This window comes from Danio aesculapii, chromosome 22, assembly GCF_903798145.1.
Source record: "Danio aesculapii chromosome 22, fDanAes4.1, whole genome shotgun sequence".
Taxonomy (NCBI): Eukaryota; Metazoa; Chordata; class Actinopteri; order Cypriniformes; family Danionidae; genus Danio; species Danio aesculapii.
Window position 1 is genome coordinate 4,267,217 of NC_079456.1, and position 19,889 is coordinate 4,287,105.

The 19,889-nt window shown below is 38.5% G+C and overlaps 1 protein-coding gene across 1 annotated transcript in view; it reads right to left on the reverse strand.

The window, feature by feature from the left end:
• Positions 1–19,889, reverse strand: part of ptprsa (protein tyrosine phosphatase receptor type Sa) — a 279,978-nt gene that overhangs the window by 193,828 nt on the left and 66,261 nt on the right. Inside the window, exon 2 of the mRNA XM_056447339.1 lies at positions 7,437–7,606. Within this exon, the coding sequence (XP_056303314.1) occupies positions 7,437–7,521 (85 nt within the window). The 5' untranslated portion in view covers positions 7,522–7,606. The remainder of the gene's footprint in view (positions 1–7,436; positions 7,607–19,889) is intronic.

Below are 19,889 nucleotides of genomic sequence, written 5' to 3' on the forward strand. Positions count from 1 at the left end.
TAAATTAAGCAGTTTTTTTTATATGCAACTCTTTTCTAAAACATATAAATGATAATAATTTGACTGTTCCTAAACTTGAATCATGAAATATTAGGAAGTGGAAAGATTTGATTTAAAATAATACATTTTATTAGTAACTTTACATTCAACAGTCGCTAAATGCTAACGTTTAGCATTTAAATGCGTTCGTTCTTCAAAACAAGCTTGTTTTCTCTCATATGAAACTTTAAGTGGTGTGATAAAGACCATCTCTCAAGAGAGTTAATTTAGTCTGTTTAAAATAGTATCTTTATTTGTAAGTGCAACCGTCGCTAACTGTTAACCATTAGCATCTAGATGCTAACTCTTTTCTAAAAAATTATAATAATTTGACTGTTCCTACACTTAAACATAAAACATTAGGAGGTCTCATAGTGGAAACTTTTGATTTAAATTAATGAATTTTATTGCTAACTTTATATTCAACAGTCGCTAACTGCTTACGTTTAGCATTTAAATGCTTTCGTTCTTCAAAACAAGCTTGTTTTCTCTCATGTAAAACTTTAAGTGGTGTAATAAAGACCATCTCTCAAAAGAGTTAATTTAGTCTGTTTAAAATAGCAGCTTTATTTGTAAGTGCAACCGTCGCTAACTGTTAACCATTAGCATCTAGATGCTAACTCTTTTCAAAACAAAATAATAATAATTTGACTGTTCCTACACTTAAACATGAAACATTAGGAGGTCTCATAGTGGAAACTTTTGATTTAAATTAATGAATTTTATTGCTAACTTTATATTCAACAGTCGCTAACTGCTTACGTTTAGCATTTAAATGCTAACTCCTTCCCCCAAATAAGCTTGTTTTCTCGCATATGAAAATTTAAGTGGTGTAGTAAAGATCCTCTCTCAAGAGAGTTCATTTAAATTAATGTTTAAAAAAGCAGTTTTATTTGTAAGTGCAACCATCGCTAACTGTTAACCATTAGCATCTAGATGCTAACTCTTTTCTTAAAAAATAATTAATACTTTGTTCCTACACTTAAACATGAAACATTAGGAGGTCTCATAGTGGAAACATTTGATTTAAATTAATTAATTGTATTGCTAACTTTATATTTAACAGTCGCTAACTGCTAACGTTTAGCATTTAAATGCTTTCGTTCTTCAAAACAAGCTTGTTTTCTCTCATGTAAAACTTTAAGTGGTGTAATAAAGACCATGTCTCAAGAGAGTTATTTTAGTCTGTTTAAAATAGCATCTTTATTTGTAAGTGCAACCGTAGCTAACTGTTTACCATTAGCATCTCGATGCTAACTCTTTTCTAAAAGAAAATAATAATTTGACTGTTCCTACACTTAAACATGAAACATTAGAAGGTCTCAAAGTGGAAACTTTTGATTTAAATTAATGAATTTTATTGCTAACTTTATATTCAAAAGTCGCTAACTGCTTACGTTTAGCATTTAAATGCTAACTCCTTCCCCCAAATAAGCTTGTTTTCTCTCATATGAAACTTTAAGGGGTGTAATAAAGACAATCTCTCAAGAGAGCCTAATTTCATTTAAATTAATCTGTTTTAAAAAAAGCAGTTTTATTTGTAAGTGCAACAGTCGCTAAGTCTTAACCATTAGCATCTAGATGCTAACTGTTTTCAAAACAAAAAAATCATTTGACTGTTCCTGAACTTTAAACATTAGGAGGTCTTACTGTGGAAACATTTGATTTAATTTAATGCATTGTATTGGTAACTTCACGTTCAATAGTCGCTAACTGCTTATGTCTAACATTTAAATGCTAGCTACTTTTGCAACTGCTTATGTTTAGCATTTAAATGCTAACTCATTTTCCAAACCAAGCTTGCTTTGACTCATATGAAATTTTAAGTGGTGTAATGAAGACCACCTCTCAAGAGAGTTCATTTAAATTAACCAGTTTTTAAAAAAGCTTTTTTTTCATTAGTTGTTTACTGCTAACGTTTAGCATCTCCCTGCTAAGCCCTTTTCCAAAATGGTGTCTTAACTCCAGCCTAACAAATTTCAATTTGCAGTAACTTTCTCCAAATTAGGCTCTCTAACACTGAAAGAGACACAAGAATAACAACAAAATGTCCCCCCGTTCAGCGGCTGTGGTGTACGACAGCCTGACGAGACGGTAATTAGCGATCAGAGCCCGTGAGAGCGCAGCGGACGACACTGCAGCCAATCCGACGGCGGGTTTCAGTGGCGAGGGGATGCAGTGATTAGAGCTCTGGGATGATGTGCACTGCCTAGTAAACATCTCATCACAGCGGCTCGCTCACAAAAGACAAACCAACAGGCAAGGAGCAATTCTGAAGGGGGTCATGGTTTAAAAAAACAAAAACAGAGAGGAATTGATAGGGAGATTTTATATGCTATAATCGTAAGAAGAAAGGCAATGCTTCATAAACAACACAAGAAACGCAAATGTGATCTTGCTAATGTCTGATTTGCTTCTCCTAGCCATACATAGACAACAAATGAAGACCAGAATATTCATTTCTATTGAAATTACACGACTAGTTTCATTCAAATATCTCAGACATGCAAAACTTCTAATAAATATTCATGGGAACATTCCAAACATTCCAAACATTTGATCCAAAATGGCCACCCTGAACAGCTAACAATAGGCATGTAATGATAATATAGCAACAATGACCCAAACTGTCCACCCTCAACCACTAAATCTACTAATATTGAGCCGGCAATGTAATACATCAATGTCTATCCAAAATAGCCGCCTTCAAGCAGTTACTCTTCTAATCCAGGGTCTGCAATTATAATATATTGATGTTGACCCAAAATGGCCACCTTTAACCTCAGAATGAGCTAATTTTGCGCCAGCAAGTATATTACGTCAGTGTTGTTCCAAAATGGCCACCCACAACCACTGAAGCCCCTAATATGGGGCTTGTACTGTTAATACCCCAAGGTTGACCCAAATTGGCCACGCTCAACCACTGGATTAGGTAATACTGAAAGTGCAGAAGTAATGTTTTGATGTGGACTAAAACTGACCAAAAATGGCCTCCCTGAACCTCGCTGTTATTAAATTACGTCAATTTTGATAAAAAATTGCCACCCTCAACTTCTGAGTTACCAAATATTGGTATGGAAACAGTAATATGTGAAGGTCGACTTAAAAAGGCAACCCTTAACTACAGAATCTCTCAAACTCCCAGTATTAAGCCTCTAATGGTAAAATGTCAATGTTGACCCAAAATGGCTGCTTTCAACAACTGAATCTAGTAATAGTGGGCCTGCAATGGCTATACTCCAATGTTGACCCAAAACGGCTGCTTTCAATCACTAAATCTAATAACATTGGGCTTGCAATAGTTATACTTCAATTTCGACCCAAAATGGCTGCTTTCAACCATTAAATCTATCAATATTGGGCCTGCAATGGTTATACTCCAATGTCGACCCAAAATGGCCACTTTCAACTACTGATTCTATCAACATTGAGCCTACAATTGTTAAAGTCCAATGTCAACCCAAAATTGCCACTTTCAATAATTGGTTCAATCAACAATGGGACTACTATTGCTAAAGTCCAATGTCGGCCCAAAATGGTTGCTTTTAACGACTGATCCTATCAACATTGGGCCTACAATTGTTAAGGTCCAACGTTGATCCAAAATGGCTGCTTTCAACCAATGAATCTACCAATATTGGGCTTACAATAGTTACACTCCAATTTCGACCCAAAATGGCGCTTTCAGCTACAGATTTTATCAATATTGGGCCAACAATTGTTAAAGTCTAATGTCGACCTAAAATGGCTGCTTTTAATAGTTGAATTAACCAAAATTGCGCTTGCAATGGTTAAACTCTATTGTCGAACCAAAAACAATGGGCCTACTATTGTATGAGTCCAATGTCGACCCAAAATGGTCGCTTTTAACATCTGATTCTATCAACATGGGGCCTACAATTGTTGAAGTCCAATGTCAACCCAAAATGGCTGCTTTTAATCATTGAACCAATCAACATTAGGCTTACAATGGTTACACTTGACCCAAAATGGCCATTTTCAATGATTGGTCCAATCAACAATGTGCCTACTATTGTTAGAGTCCACTGTCTACCCAAAATGGCCGATTTCAATGACTGATTCTAACAATATTGGGCCTGCAATGGTTATACTCCAAGGTCGGCCCAAAATGGCTGCTTTCAACCATAAATCTATCAATATTGGGCCTGCAATGGTTATCCTCCAACGTCGGCCCAAAATGGCTGCTTTCAACCATAAATCTATCAATATTGGGCCTGCAATGGTTATCCTCCAATGTCAATCCAAAATGGCCACTCTCAATCCTTGCTTCAAACAACATTGGGCCTGGAATACTGGAATTACAATGTCGGCCCGAAAAGGCCACCAAAGACCACTGAATAAAGAAGTTTTCTCTGTTTTGGTATAACCCATTCTTGGGTTTTAGGGATTCCATTAAAATATGACATTTAGGATACATTTCAGTATTTTAGAAGGTCGAAATACATCTAAAGTATCCCTCCCCCATGAAAAAAATGAATCTGAATCCTATATAATCGCATTAGGTGACTAAATGTTCAAGCAGCCTACTTACAACTAACATATTCCTCACTGAATTCAAAGTAAAGCACCAGACGTATGCTACCTTCTCTTGAAGGCTGCCTTACAAAACCAACAAATAAGAGGACAAAACAAAGACGCGCACACAAAGACGTGGCGTATCTGACGGCGGCCCATTCTCACGTTATCTCTTGCTTGAATTACACCTATTTTAGGCTTGAAAGCAGCAGGGGGAGGCTTTACCTCTGCTTTCATCCCGCACTCGCTCCTCTTTACTTCACTTGACTCTTTGTTTTGTTTCCCTAATGCGTCTCTAAACCCATCTTAGGGGAGAAATGGTGCAGAACAAATCCTGACTTCGAGCCTTGGAAATTAAAAGACAGCGCAGGCCTCGATCCGTCTGATGAAGAGATACACACGCGCAGAGAGAGACGAAATAAGCCGATAAACAGTGATCTCGCACTTCACGTCTCTATGTGCACGGGGAGATCACCGCACAGGGTTTCGTTCTCTTTTTTTATTTTGCCGATGATGATGAAACTGCCTTGAAAAACTGAAGCATGTTCTTCCAAAATCATCCAGCCAACTAGATTAATCAAGACTATATAATTAGCTTGGTTTCGGATTCAACTAATCTAGATAACACACTTTTTTATAAGAATGCAAGCATTAAATAGCTAAAGGTTAATCTTGCGTTAAGCAGTCGCAAATATAGGAAGCATACTCTTGTCATGCAAATGCGACAAATCAGATGATTTCTTAATTGACTATCAAATTATGGCTAATAAATTTTTACTAATGAACTAATTAACAATTATGTACCTTTTCTCAATTTATTTTTAAATCCAAGACTAGTTTTTAATAAGACTAGAACCATATTTTATCCAATTATATTAACATATTAATGTAGATTTGTTTTCTAACCAGTTACCAGTTTATCGGACGTTCAGAACAATCCATAATGTAAACTAAATCTTTAATTAAGTCATAAAATGCATGCAAACATGCTTCTAATACCCTATTTTACTTCAAAAATGTAATTTAAGTGGCTATTAAGAGTTATTTTGGAACATTTGCACCTTTACATCTGAGCCACAAATAGCAGCAGGTTTAATCCTTACACTTCATGTAAAAGTTGGCAAAAACTACAATCCAGGACAATGATATTGACTGTAACTGGATGGCGCCTGATCCAAAATGGCTGCCTTCAACCATGGGATCTGCCAGTCATGGACGTTCAGTGATAAAATACGTCAATGTTGACCTTAAATAAGTCACTGAATAAGTTAATATTGGGACTGTAATAGTATTATGTCAATATCGATCCTCAACTTGTGAATCTACCAATTTTAGGGATAAGCAATTTGGACTTAATGCATCACAATATTTTCTGGTATTTATTTCGGTAACAACATACTATATGATTCATTAAAAGTCCTTTATCGCTAGTGAAAAGTAATTATATTAATCTATTTGGTTATATTTTATTCTTTGAATATATTTTAATAGAGTAGAGCTCTTTAAATTGTACTGTTATGTTTGTTTAACTCATAATGGACACTAGAGGGCGCCTGCAAGTTTTATCGTTATTATTACAATAACTTTAAATTGTTCTGGGCTAAATTTTGACTGGCATTTTGCAAACAATAAGCCATCGTTCCTATCTCTACGCCTCATTGGGTCTGTAATGAGTTGATGAAAAGTTAATGGTGATCCAAAAAGACTGCCTTTAACCAAGGGATCTGCCAGAAGTCGGCGTTCAGTGATAAAATACTTCAATGTTGACCTAAAATGAGCCACTGAATAAGTTAATATTGGGACTGTAATAGTATTATGTCAATATTGATCCCAAATAGCTTCTCTTAACCAGTGAATCTACCAATCTTAGAGATAAGTAACATGAACTTAAAATTATATGACAATATTTTCTGGTATGTATCGCGATAACAACACTAGTGACTATATGATTCCTAAGTATCCACTGAAAAGACAAAATAGTCATCTATCGCTAGTGAAAAGTATTTATATTCATTAATTTGGTTATATTTTATTCATTTACTATATTTTAATAAAGTAGAGGTCTTTAAATTGTACTGCTATTTTTGTTTAATTCATACTGGACACTAGTGGGTGCCCGCAAGTTTTATCGTTATTATTACAATAGGTCTAAATTGTTATGGGTTAAATTTTGACTGGCATTTTGCAAACAATAAGACATCATTCCCATCTCCATCCAATTTTGGGCCTGTAATAAGTTGATAAGTTAATGCTGATCCAAAATGGCTGCCTTCAACCATGGGATCTGCCAGTAGTGGGCGTTCAATGTTAAAATATGCCAATGTGGAACTAAAATTAGCAAATGAATAAGTTAATATTGGGACTGTAACAGTATTATGTCAATATTGATCCCAAATCGCTGCCCTCAACCAGTGAATCTAACAATATTAAGGATAAGCAATATGAATTAAAAAATTTAATCGCAGTATTCTCTGGTATTTATCGTGATAACAACATTAACCGACTATATAACTTATAAAAAGTCCTTTATCTCTAAAGAAAAGTATTTATATTCATTGTATTTAGTTATATTTCATTAATTAGATTTATTTTAATAGAGCAGCTCTTTAAATTGTACTGTTATGTTTGTTTATTTCATACTGGACACTAGGGGGCGCCTGCAGATTTTATCATTATTATTATGATATGTAAAACATTTTTTAATGGGCAGAATTTAAACTGGTATTTTGCAAACAATAAGACATCGCCACATCTCAACCCAATATTGGACCTGTAATAAGTTGATGCTGAACCAAAATGGCCACCCTCAACCATCAACCACTGACACATGAAGATTTACATGGGAGTTATTGTGATCTTACATAAGGCTAAGGAGCCGGTGAGCAGCGGAGACAGCAGCAGGGCGCTCAGGGAGAGCAGGATGGGTAGGTGACTGGTTGGCATCATGACGTAGATGACCTTTGACCTGGCTGGAGAGCCGGCGGCCCCGCAGGCTGGAGACGAGGGGTCGGCACGCTGGACGTTTGGCACTCTGAAAGAGACAAAACAGAAGAATCCTCATGAGTGATGACATTCACTGACAAGCAAGATCAACACACGTTTAGTAATGTGCAGTGTGTAGCATTAACACCTAGTGGTGGAACTAGATATTGCAGTACAAATTGAAATATTGGAGAAGGTTTACTGAGACTCTATGTAAATGCAGGTTGCCAGATTGACGACACAAACAGGAGCAAGCTTGCCTGAAGATCAAGCTTTACATTGTAAGCTAATCAGCTAATGATAACCTTGAATAAAAATATCACGGTTTTACGGTATTGTGATTCTTTTGAAATGTCAACAAACTTTTTCCCCTTTGAACATAATATATTTTATTTTGAGAAACATTTAAAATATTTTGGAAGAGTAAACATCCCAGCAGGCACAGGACATGAACATTGTGTCAGATGGATGTTGTGATACAAAGGGGGATGTTGCATTTTGTTTGGAATTGAAAATAGGATTGACATCAGAATCCAACGTTCAACCTAAACACAACCAAATATCAACGTCTAATGATGTTACAGCTTGACGATGTGTGGACATCACCACTATATCGTCTAACAGATGCAGGATTTTGGTTGCCACACCTGACAAATAAATGTCAGTATTTGATGTCAATATGACGTTGGCTTAAGACGTTGGATTTTGGTCACTTTCTAACACAACCTAAAATCAACCTAAAATGAACCAAATATCAACGTCTAAGGATGTTACAGCTTGACGATGTGTGGAGGTTACCACTATGACGTCTATCAGACAGATTCTGGTTGCTATACCTGACAAATAAATGTCAGTATTTGATGTCAATATAACGTTGGCTTAAGATGTCGTCTTGACGTTGGATTTTGGTCACTTTTTAACACAACCTAAAATCAACCTAAAATGAACCAAATATCAACGTCTAAGGATGTTACAGCTTGACGATGTGTGGAGGTTACCACTATGACGTCTATAAGACGTTGGGTTCTGGTTGCTATACCTGACAAATAAATGTCAGTATTTGATGTCAATATAACGTTGGCTTAAGATGTTGTCTTGACGTTGGATTTTGGTCACTTTCTAACACAACCTAAAATCAACCTAAAATGAACCAAATATCAACGTCTAAGGATGTTACAGCTTGACGATGTGTGGAGGTTACCACTATGACGTCTATCAGAAGCAGGATTTTGGTTGCCATACCTGATGAATAAATGTCAATTTTTGACGTCAATATGACGTTGGCTTAAGATGTTGCCTCGACGTTGGATTTCGGTCACTTTCCAACACAACGTAAAATCAACGCTGTTGTTGGACATCAAATTAATGTTGTCCTTAGATGCAGGCTAGACATTGAATTGTGGTCACCTGAAGTCACAACCTACATCTAACCTAATATTAACGTCTTATGATGTTGGATGTCAGGCTAAATAATTCAAATAAATCTGCTGTCTTCTTTGTTTCAAAAACAGGAATCTTTTAAAACGTAATCTTTGGAGATCTTTTCTGCTGGTGATACTGCTGTCCAAAAAAACCAACAAAAAAAAACCAAATAAAAAATATACCTTAGAAACGGTATAGCAGAAAACTTGGCGGTTTTAAAACCTTGACTTTCAAAACCGCGGTATACCTTGAAAACGGTTTTCATCCCATATCTACTTCAGTATTGTTTTTAGATAAACAAGTATGTTTATTAGCATGTTTCTCAAACATCTGCAAACAAATTATGCTATTTATTTTTGCTTTAGAAGAGCAGTACAGCACCTTAAACACCATTTCATCAGTCAACCATCAAATGCATTCATTCACACTCTTCAGCAGAACGCTCAGTTTGAGGCTCTTTGCAGACTCCCAATTACACAACTCATAATTAGTCAGGCTTTATCGCTGGATCTTGTCATTATTTACTTATCCGCCCATCTTGTAATTACCAAGACACTCATCAATATTTCAGACGGTGTCTCTTTGTTTTAGCCAAATTGCGATTAATCCCCACCGTCGTTGCTCTGTGTGCCTCGGGAGTCGACTTTGCGGGTTGCTGTGTGTCTCTCGCACACGCGGGGCGGAAACCCGGCGAACGTGCTTGTACACCATTTAATTAAAGATGGCAAGAACATCAGATGGCAAGATGGCAAGAGACGTGCGAACATGTGTAGCTGCTTTCGGAAACGCTCACTCACTCGCTTGTCGAGAATGAAAGAGATGTTGACATGAAGCGCCGAGACTCTTTAAAGAGTGACTGCGTCTTCTGTAGACAAACCTCCAGGCCTGTGTGACTCAATAAAGAGTGTTCAAACAAGTCAGAGTCCAAGCTGGCGCTGCTTTAATTTGTGCCCTCGGGATCTGGTGGAGGACCAAGACTGGAAGTCCAAGAAATACTAAATGATTGGCGTTTAAATTGGTCTACAAGTACATTAAGGCCCAATTTCAATTCTATTTTTGTACCCCTTCCCCTTGGCCCTTGAAACCGAGTGTGAAGGGGAGGGGCTTCAAAATTTACCCCTAAGAAATGGGACAGCACTACAACACATGATGACGTGTGCAGATGTCATCGCAATCTCTTGCTTCATATGGGATCAACAATCGCGACAGCTGTAGTTATTCCAGTTGTGTTATTTTTTTATATTTATCTTCAGGAAATCACTGAAGGCATTTATTATGTTATCATAACTATCTAATGTGGCGATAAGATCGTAACTGTACAGTGTATTTACACAGTAACCATATTCATCAATGTAAACAGACCAAAAACAACATTAACATTATATTAGACATTGTAAAGAGCTCATTCCCAGCCACTAGACTATCGGTAATCGAGTGTCATCGAGTGTCAGAATGTTGTGGGACTGCTGTGAGTTTTTATTATGGATTGCAGATATTGAAATTTCACGGTTTTTATTTAGCGTTTTTTTTTTTTTAAGCACTACGGTAAAACACGAATGCGGTTATGAATGTTTTAAAACATGTTCGTTTGTTGTAAAAATTCGTAATAATGACAAAAAAAACAAAAACAAATTTGTGGATATCCTTACTTCCGGGTGCAGCTATGCTGCCATTGTGGCTGGTGTATTTTGGGAAATTTTCTTACCCCTTGGTTTCGAGTGTGGTCCTGAAAAATCTCCATTCAAAGGGGTATGTACCCCTTCCCCTTAGCCCTACGCCTTCAAGCTAAAAAGAATTGGGACACCCCTACCCCTCATTTTTCGTGTTCATGTGAAGGGGGAAGGACTAAGGGGTAGAGCTGGGATTGGGCCTAATTGTTCATATAAAATGGCCTCTCTCAATTTTTGCATCAGCTAACAGGGTTGGGCGATGTCGACCAATTTGGCATAGTGCGATGTCTAATGTGAAACATCAGGATGGACGATGGCATCGTCGTCATAAGCATCAGTGAATAACGAATTAATTATTCGTAGCCTACCGTTTCAACTACCAGACCCCCATGGTCTTGGTTTTACCCATTACCAAATCATAAATAAAAGTTACACACAAATTATCACCTGTCAATCACTTTTTCCGTGGGACTCTGGCATGAATAGGCAGAGTGATCTGTGTCGTTATAATGCTGTTGACAAATTTGGTAAAAAAGGTGCAAAACCAACAGGAACCAACCAACAGTATCTGAGGTTTTCGCTAAAATTATAAAGTACAAGCGTGAAAGCGAAAGATTGAAGCAGTGTACTGACACTGAGACACGTTTCCTGATAGATTCAACAGACCGAAGAGTCGTTAGATCAAGACAAGATGAATTAAATATCACGTTTAACAACTATAGTGAGACACGATCCAGCGGTACACCCTTGATAAATTGTCTGACATGCACTGCTCTCTGGAGTTCAGACGAGCACATGACAGTGTGTGTGGCTGTGTGTGTGGCTTTGTGTATGTGTGTGGTCATATGATGTGCATTTTCAGCGGACGGACGGCTGTTTAGAAATGCTAGATGAAACGTCAGTGTGGACATGGATCGTTTTCATTCTAAAATGCCATTTTAAAACTAAGACGTTTGAGTGTAAACGAGGCCTAACTGTGTATTTTTCGCGAGCGGGTTACCGACGGGGGCAGAGCGGAGGATCGGCAATGCCGGCTTTCCTACTGAAAAACAGCTTAAACCAGCCTAGGCTGGTTGGCTGGTTTTAGCTGGTTGACCAGCCTTGTTTTAGAGGGGTTTTGACCATATCCAAGCTGGTTTCCAGTCATTTCCAGCCTGGTCTTAGCTGGTCAGGCTAGAAAATGACCAGCTAAGACCAGCTTGACCAGCCTAGCCAGGCTGAGAGCCCAGCCAAAACCAGCAATGTGCAGTTTAAACCAGGTTGGTCAAGTTGGTTTTAGCTGGATTTAGCTGGTCATTTTCTGGAAATGGCCAAAACCCCTATAAAACCAGGCTGATCAACCAGCTCAAACCCGCCAACCAGGCTATGCTGGTTTAAGCTGGATTTTTCAGCAGGGTTAGCATTGTGATGTTAATCAACCATCGGCGATGGATGATGGCATCGTCTATCAACCCATCCCTATCACCTAATACTGGGGATTTAATGATGTTACATTAATATTCATAAACAAATAATCATTCTAAATCCCCTAATACTATTTCAAGGTCAATCAAAAATAACCACTCCTTAAGGGATAGATCATCCCAAACTTCCAAACACTTCATAAGTTTTTTTATTTGATAGAAAGCTTAAGAGATCTTGGAAAATGCTAACGTAAGCCTGATGGCACTGAAAGCCACTTTCTGCACACCCAAGGTCAGCAGAGGTATGGGATTACAAATTTTGACAGGCAGGTAGGATAGCCTATCATAATGTTCGGGCCAAACGTTTTGATTGGACGAACATTTCTTGGTCCCACAACATCCACAGAATATTAAAATACATATTCGAACCAGTTATAATGAAAAAAATAGACAATCTCCTAAGCTGGCAATGGAAATACATCAATGCCGAACCACTGAACAGCTTTTAAATTTGACAACAAATAAATTAATTATGCATTCAAAATGATTAACATGGACACACACATGATACTATTCCTATATTTGGAACGGTTTTAACCAAACTGTCACAAGTTACCAAAAAACAGCCAACATCTTGATTGTGGGTGCTGACAGAATGCACTGCAACAGCACTCCCTTGTTCTCGTCCCCAGAGGGCACGTGAGACTCTTCAAACTTTAATAATAAGTCCTTTGTGTCCTTCTGCTGAGATCAACGCAATAACACAGTCATCACATACACACACACGGCGTGTCAGTCTGCACAGCTATTTGTACAGCGTGTTACGTTTCCAGAAAGCCTGGAAGTCATAATGCGCGAGTGAGGACCTAGTGACAGCTGGCTTGTCAGCTTGGGCTTTCCTGTCAACCTGCATGGCGACACTTGAAATTCCGGCACACATAAACAATTGAAAGCGTCAGTCGAGGGACTCGGCTCCGGAGTGCCATAACCAGTCGTCCAAAGCGGACACAGCATGCCCAGACAAAAGAGGAAAACGTCCGCCCTGATTTACAACGCATCCCTAACACTGGCTGTTCAAATCGCACTCCATTCACCAACACAACGTTCAAAACAAAGCAATGGATTCCTACAGGCCCGCAAATTAATCAGGGCTTGGATGATGAATCAATGTGTAGTGATTCATGGATTGATTCATGGATTTTTGGAATGCATCGCAATTTTTTCTGGAATTGATTCCGAGAGTAGCTTTTAACAGCAGACGGCGCTCTAGGCTAGTTTTTAACCGCAGACGTGCTCTAAGCTAGTTTTTAAACTGCAAATTGTGCTTTAAGCTAGTTTCTAACCACAGATGGTGCTCTAGGCTAGTTTTTAAACTGCATATGCGTCTCTAAGCTAGTTTTTAGCAGAAGATGGTGCTCCAGGCTAGATTTCAACAGCAGACGGCACTTTAGGCTAGTTTTAAACAGTGCGCTAGGCTAATTTGTAACAGCAGATGGCACTCTAGGTTAACAGTTATAAAGACTCATTTCTAGCAGCAGGTGATGCTCTAGGCTAGTTTTTAGCCGCAGACAGCGCTCTAGACTAGTTTTTAACAATTTTCTAGGCTACTTTTTAGCAGTAGAAAATGCTCTAGGCTAGTTCTTAACTGCAGACAGCGCTCTAGGCTAGTTATTAAACCGCAGACGGTGCTCTAGGCTAGTTATTCAACCGCAGATGGCGCTCTAGGCTAGTTATTAACCCGCAGATGGCGATCTAGGCTAGTTAATAAACCGCAGATGGTGCTCTAGGCTAGTTATTAACCCGCAGATGGCGATCTAGGCTAGTTAATAAACCGCAAATGGTGCTCTAGGCTAGTTATTAAACCGCAGATGGCGCTCTAGGCTAGTTATCAAACCGCAGATGGTGCTCTAGGCTAGTTATTAAACCGCAGATGGCGCTCTAGGCTAGTTATTAACCCGCAGATGGCGATCTAGGCTAGTTAATAAACCGCAAATGGTGCTCTAGGCTAGTTATTAAACCGCAGATGGCGCTCTAGGCTAGTTATTAAACCGCAGATGGTGCTCTAGGCTAGTTATTCAACCGCAGATGGCGCTCTAGGCTAGTTATTAACCCGCAGATGGCGATCTAGGCTAGTTAATAAACCGCAAATGGTGCTCTAGGCTAGTTATTAAACCGCAGATGGCGCTCTAGGCTAGTTATTAAACCGCAGATGGTGCTCTAGGCTAGTTATTAAACTGCAGATGGCGCTCTAGGCTAGTTTTCAACAATAGACTGCGCTCTGGGCTAGTTTTTAAACCGCAGATGTGTCTCTAGGCTGGTTTTTAAACCGCAGACGGTGCTCTAGGCTAGGTTTTACCTGCGGACAGCCCTCTAAGCTAGTTTTTAACTGCAGATGCGTCTCTAGGCTAGTTTTTAGAAGAAGATGGCACTCTAGGCTAGTTTTTACAAGCAGACAACACTCTAGGCTAGTTTTAAACAATGCTCTAGACTAGTTTTTAACAGCAGACAGCACTCTAGACTAGTTTTTAACAGTGCTCTATGCTAGATTTTAACAGCAGATGACACTCTAGGGTAGTTTTCAACAGCAGACGGCACTCTAGGCTAGTTTTTACAGCAGATGGCACTCTAGGCTAGTTTTTACAGCAGATGGCGCTCTAGACTAGTTTTTAACAGTACTCTATGCTAGATTTTTACAGCAGATGGCGCTCGACTAGTTTTTAACAGTGCTTTATACAAGATTTTAACAGCAAATGGTGCTCTAGACTAGTTTGCCATGTGCTCTTGGCTACTTTTTAGCTATGGAGAATGTTTCTAGGCTTGTTTTTACCTGCAGACCAAACTTTAGGCTAGAATTTATTCGCAGATGGCACTCTAGGGACAATTTTAACATTAGATAGTGCTCAAGACTAGTTTTTAGCAGCAGATGGCATTCTAGTTTAACACCAGACAGGAGCAGAGGGCACTCTAGGCTAGTTGTTCATTTGCAGACAGGGCTCTAGGCTTGTTTTTAAAAAACTGTTGGCGCTATAGGCTAGTTTTAAAACCACAGACGACCCTCTAGGTTTGCTTTTAACAGCAGATGTGCAAGGTTTGACCAAGTCTGGCTCTTTATAAAGCATTTACAACCCCATCTTGTGGTAAAAATATATCTCAGAATTGATTCAAGAGGGAATCGCAAAGGATTCAGAAAATTTCAGAATCATATTTTGATTCACAATGCTTTGATTCATCATCCCAGCTTTAAAATTCAATCTATGGTATGTTACATTAAAAATTGCCATGTTGCACTCATGTTGCTTGGTCATATTCTGGGTCAGTGTGATTACCTTTAAACACCAGAATATAGGCGTTCCTGGAATCGAATGCTCTCATTTCATATTCCCCACCTTGGCAAGCCCTTAAGGGCTGGGGAAGGAGGCGCATTTCTAACCGCACCATCATGTAAAATGCACAAGGACCTGTGTGTATGAATAATTGAGCCGTACAGAGGCGAATGTTATGAACTTGTTGGGAAGCAGCACTACATGCACTGCGACTCAGCAAAAACGCTACAAACTTTTACCTCATGCTATTGTGTTTTAGCATGCACTTCCTTTGAAATGGGAATGAGTTGCATGCATCCAGATCATGCCACACTTGCTTTGTAGTGCAAAACCCAACACCCTAAAATGAATCAAATAAGGTTCAAATAATCCAGGCTTCTAAAACATGCCTTCATGAGCCAAGGAGACGCAGCACCTGCGGATAAAAGCATGGCAGCCACTGAGAGCCAGTCAAGCGGCTCTCGAGACGTGCGTTTATGCCTGCCCAGGTCCTTTATCTTCAGCTCTATCTCCCTATCTTTCTCGCTACCTCCGGCCAATGCTGATACGCCATACGAGTGTGTGTTTTCTTTTTAATGGACAGCACCAGCAGTCAGATGCGATCAGGGCTGCGCTCATGACTGGCCGGCTTCCTAATCCAGCACGTTTTCCATGCATTATTAATGCTAACATGTTGAATTCACAACTGAAACGGGGAGATACGCTGGCAGAGAAGCGAGGGAAAGATTGAAAGCCCTGGCATTTGAAACCATCAAGCTGGGGAGGAAGAAAAGATGCATGCCCTGCGGTTGCAGAAATAATAGGCATGGTGAAATGCGGCAAGCGCATCAAAGCCGCAATCTACATTCTAGCGCATAAACAGCAAATATCAAAACATCTCTTTTCTGAAATGAACGTTGTAAACACTTGGACCGTCCAAAGTACAAGCCGTGCCTTGGGAGGGTGCATGCTGCATTTAATGCGCTCGCATTAATGTGAGTGATGATTATGAAATCCGCAGTGCTGTTTATCCTCCTGGGGAACGGAGACAGAGAGATGGAGTTTATGTGCGTGTACGTGAAGTAGTCTGTCCTGGTTTTTGCAGATTGATGCAAGAATGCAATCATCTACTACTACCGTGCAGACATTTAGAGAAGAAACAGATGTGTGTGTGTGTATGTGTGTGATTTTTGAAGCTGGATAATCAGAGTAGGAAGCCAAAAATCGGAGTCCCCAGTGTGTCTGTGTGAGGGAAATGGAAGGAAGAAACCATGGCGAACGTCCAATTAAAACTCCCAATCGAGCGCCCCAGAGAGTGTTCCTCAATACAGAGATCAAACCTCTGATAGCAGCGCGATCGGGCATGTTCGTAAAAAGATATCAAGCTACAACTTGTTTGCAATGCTCCTATAACCTTTAAAACAACCTTTAATGCTAAAAGTACAAGATTATGTATGTGATAACATGCTAATAGTGTTGCTAACACAGTATGGAAGTTTCTGAAGTCAAGGATGGGCCTACAAAGAACAATTTATTTTATAACTTGATGCTAACGAATGCTAACAGCACTTCCGCATTAACTAAAGAACCTGAAATTACATGATGTACATAAAAACACTGTGCTAAAACTAGTTTGAACACTGCAGTAATATATTTAGCAACCTTTTACTCTAAACATAGCATATCTCAACACACTATGTAAGCCTTCGCAGATATCATACACTGTTACATTCTGCAAAGGCAGACTCTTTTAAAGTTAGCAAGGTGATATTAACACTCTCTGCATGCATTTAATGCTAAGAAATGCTAATTGCACTTCTGCATTAACTAAAGAACCCAAAGTGAAAATGATGCAGATAAAGACACGTTGCTAAAACTTGTTTACAAATCCACTGTAACACTTTTAGCACCCTTTGATGCTAAACACAGCATATCTTAACACAACTTAAACACTGTTATATTCAACAAAGGCAGGCTTGTTTTACAAAGTTAGCAAGAAGTGAAATTAGCAGTCTCTGCATGCATTTGAAGCTAAACATGCTAATTTCACTTAAAGACACTTGTGCTAACACATACTTGTGATACTCTTCTTTGATACTCTTCTCTTCTAAGTTTTTAGTCACATTTGACAAAAAGTAACAACATATTGTAGACGACAGCATGCTAATACGGCTGCTAACATAGCATAACACAATCGTCAAGCTTTTGCAGCCAACAAACGGTGTTTATAACATAAAAGAAGATTTATTTTACAAAGTTAGCGCTCTAAATTGGAATAAATTATAATTAAGTTACATTCGTTAAAGAACGTTCCTGAAGGAAGCCTTGCATTTAGCGTTACGCTAACTACAAAAGCTTTTCAAATCAGTGAATGCTGCTAGCATTCTACAAAAAAATTATTATTTGAAAAGGTTAGCATGTTAGCTTCCCTAAAATGTACCTGCCAGCTGTCGTTTTTTGACAGGTAGCATGCTAACATGCTAACATTTTCAAATTACACAAAGAACATTGTTCTGATTAGCTCGAGCTGTAATAGTTTATTACTAATTCTTTAATTAAAGGCAAAGCTGACAGAAATGAAAATGGCTGAATGGAGCATACATGAACCTGCAAATTATTCAGTTACAAGATGGCGACAAACAGTCAAAAACAGCAACCTGACAGACAAGCTTATCTTATTAGATGGTCAAGATGACTCGAAGTTCCCGGATGAGCTGGTGTTATTTAGTGGTTGTTATCTGGAAATAACATACCTTTGAATGTTGTGACTGACCAATTAGAATCAAGTATTCCCGCTAGCAGTGTAATAAATGCAATAAACATTCTCCTAATCTGAATTTGTAGCAAACAAATGTTAATTGCACTTCTATATTGGGCAAAGAACCCAGTTATGTGGCACACACTGTGATAATCTTGCAGAAAGTAATGTATAATTTAACCCAATCCCTCTACTAAAAGTATGTGGAAAGTTCCTTGGCGCCAGATTTTGTGCTAATAAAATGGGCCGTCCGATTATACACCCACTAAAAATGGTGATGGTTTAAAAGCAGATTCAAGACAAAAGACCTCAGAGGGGTCTCATAAAACAATGCGCTGGCCATTTCTATTTACGAGCGAATGTAATATCCCTTAAAGAGCCCCATGTAATGGCGCCGTATGCTACAGGCCCTTCTGAATGGCTCTTGATTCTGTCCAATTATCAAGGACACACACACACACTTCTCCTGCGGTCACACACACTTACGTGTCTGTCCGCAGCAGTAAAGTGAGATAGTTTGAACACACACACACACACACTCACACATCTGCCTTTCATGTCAGTGCCAGATTTGGCTGTGTTGTCCAGGTGGCTCGAGTTTGTGTCTGTGTTTGTCTTTGGAGTCCAAGCGGCCATTTTGAAATCAGACACACAAAGAGAGAGCAAAGAAAAAAAGACAATGAATTTATGGTGCTTTCACAATTCAGCTACAATTTCCGACAGTGCATCTGACATTTAAAGTCAACAGTAAACCCAGGCATGTTTGCTTTAATTCAGGTATATGAAGAAGAATACTGTGAAATGCAATAACAAGCACCCAGAAAGCAGCAATCGGGAAACTAAATTGCCATGCGCTTCCTTCCTCACAGCAAGCATGTAATGATACTTCCTTGTAGGGCTGTGAAATATGACGATATATATTGTGTGAACGGAATAAAGTCTATAGTTTTATATTACGCTCTATTGTTTACTTCGTGGTTTCACAAAATACATAGTGTATGATAATACTTTTTCATAATTCATATGTTGGACCTGTTATTGTTAGTTTATATTATGTTTAAAATTATACTATAAAACTTGTCGTGAAGTTATAGATAACTTGAGAAATATGACCACATATGAATGCGTACAATTTTGAGTATATACATTAAAACGAAAAAAGAAAGTATTTTAGATGTTGTCAATTTATATAAACTCTTAATTGACTGAATTCACAGAAATGCTACTATTTTGTTATTTATTATACGGCTCTTTGGAATACTTCATTTGGATTGGTCAGTGGCGACAATCTAAGGTATGTTATTTCGAGATAACAACCTCTGAATCTAACAACACAGGATCATCCGGGTAGTTTGCGTAATTTTGACAGTATTTACATGCTTGTCTGTCACTCCGCCGACTGTTTGGCGCCATCTAGTGACTGAATAAAATGCAGGTTAGCATATGCTCTATTCAGCCGTTTTCGTTTCTTTCAGCTTTGCATTTAATTGAAGAATTAATAAACTATTAAAGATTCCTGTGTGCTGTTTTAACATTTTGTGGCAACATCTAGTGGCTAAATAAGAAGTTAGTGTATGCTCTATTCAGCCGTTTTTATTTATGTCAGATTTCCACTTAACTAAAGACTTATTAAACTATTTTTTGTGTGTAATTCTAATGTTTTGCGGCAAGTAGCTACATTTAGTGACTGAAAAGATGCAGGTTAGTGTATGCTCCATTCAGCTGTTTTCGTTTCTGTCAGCTTTGCATTTAAAGCGTTATTAAACTATTAAAAATG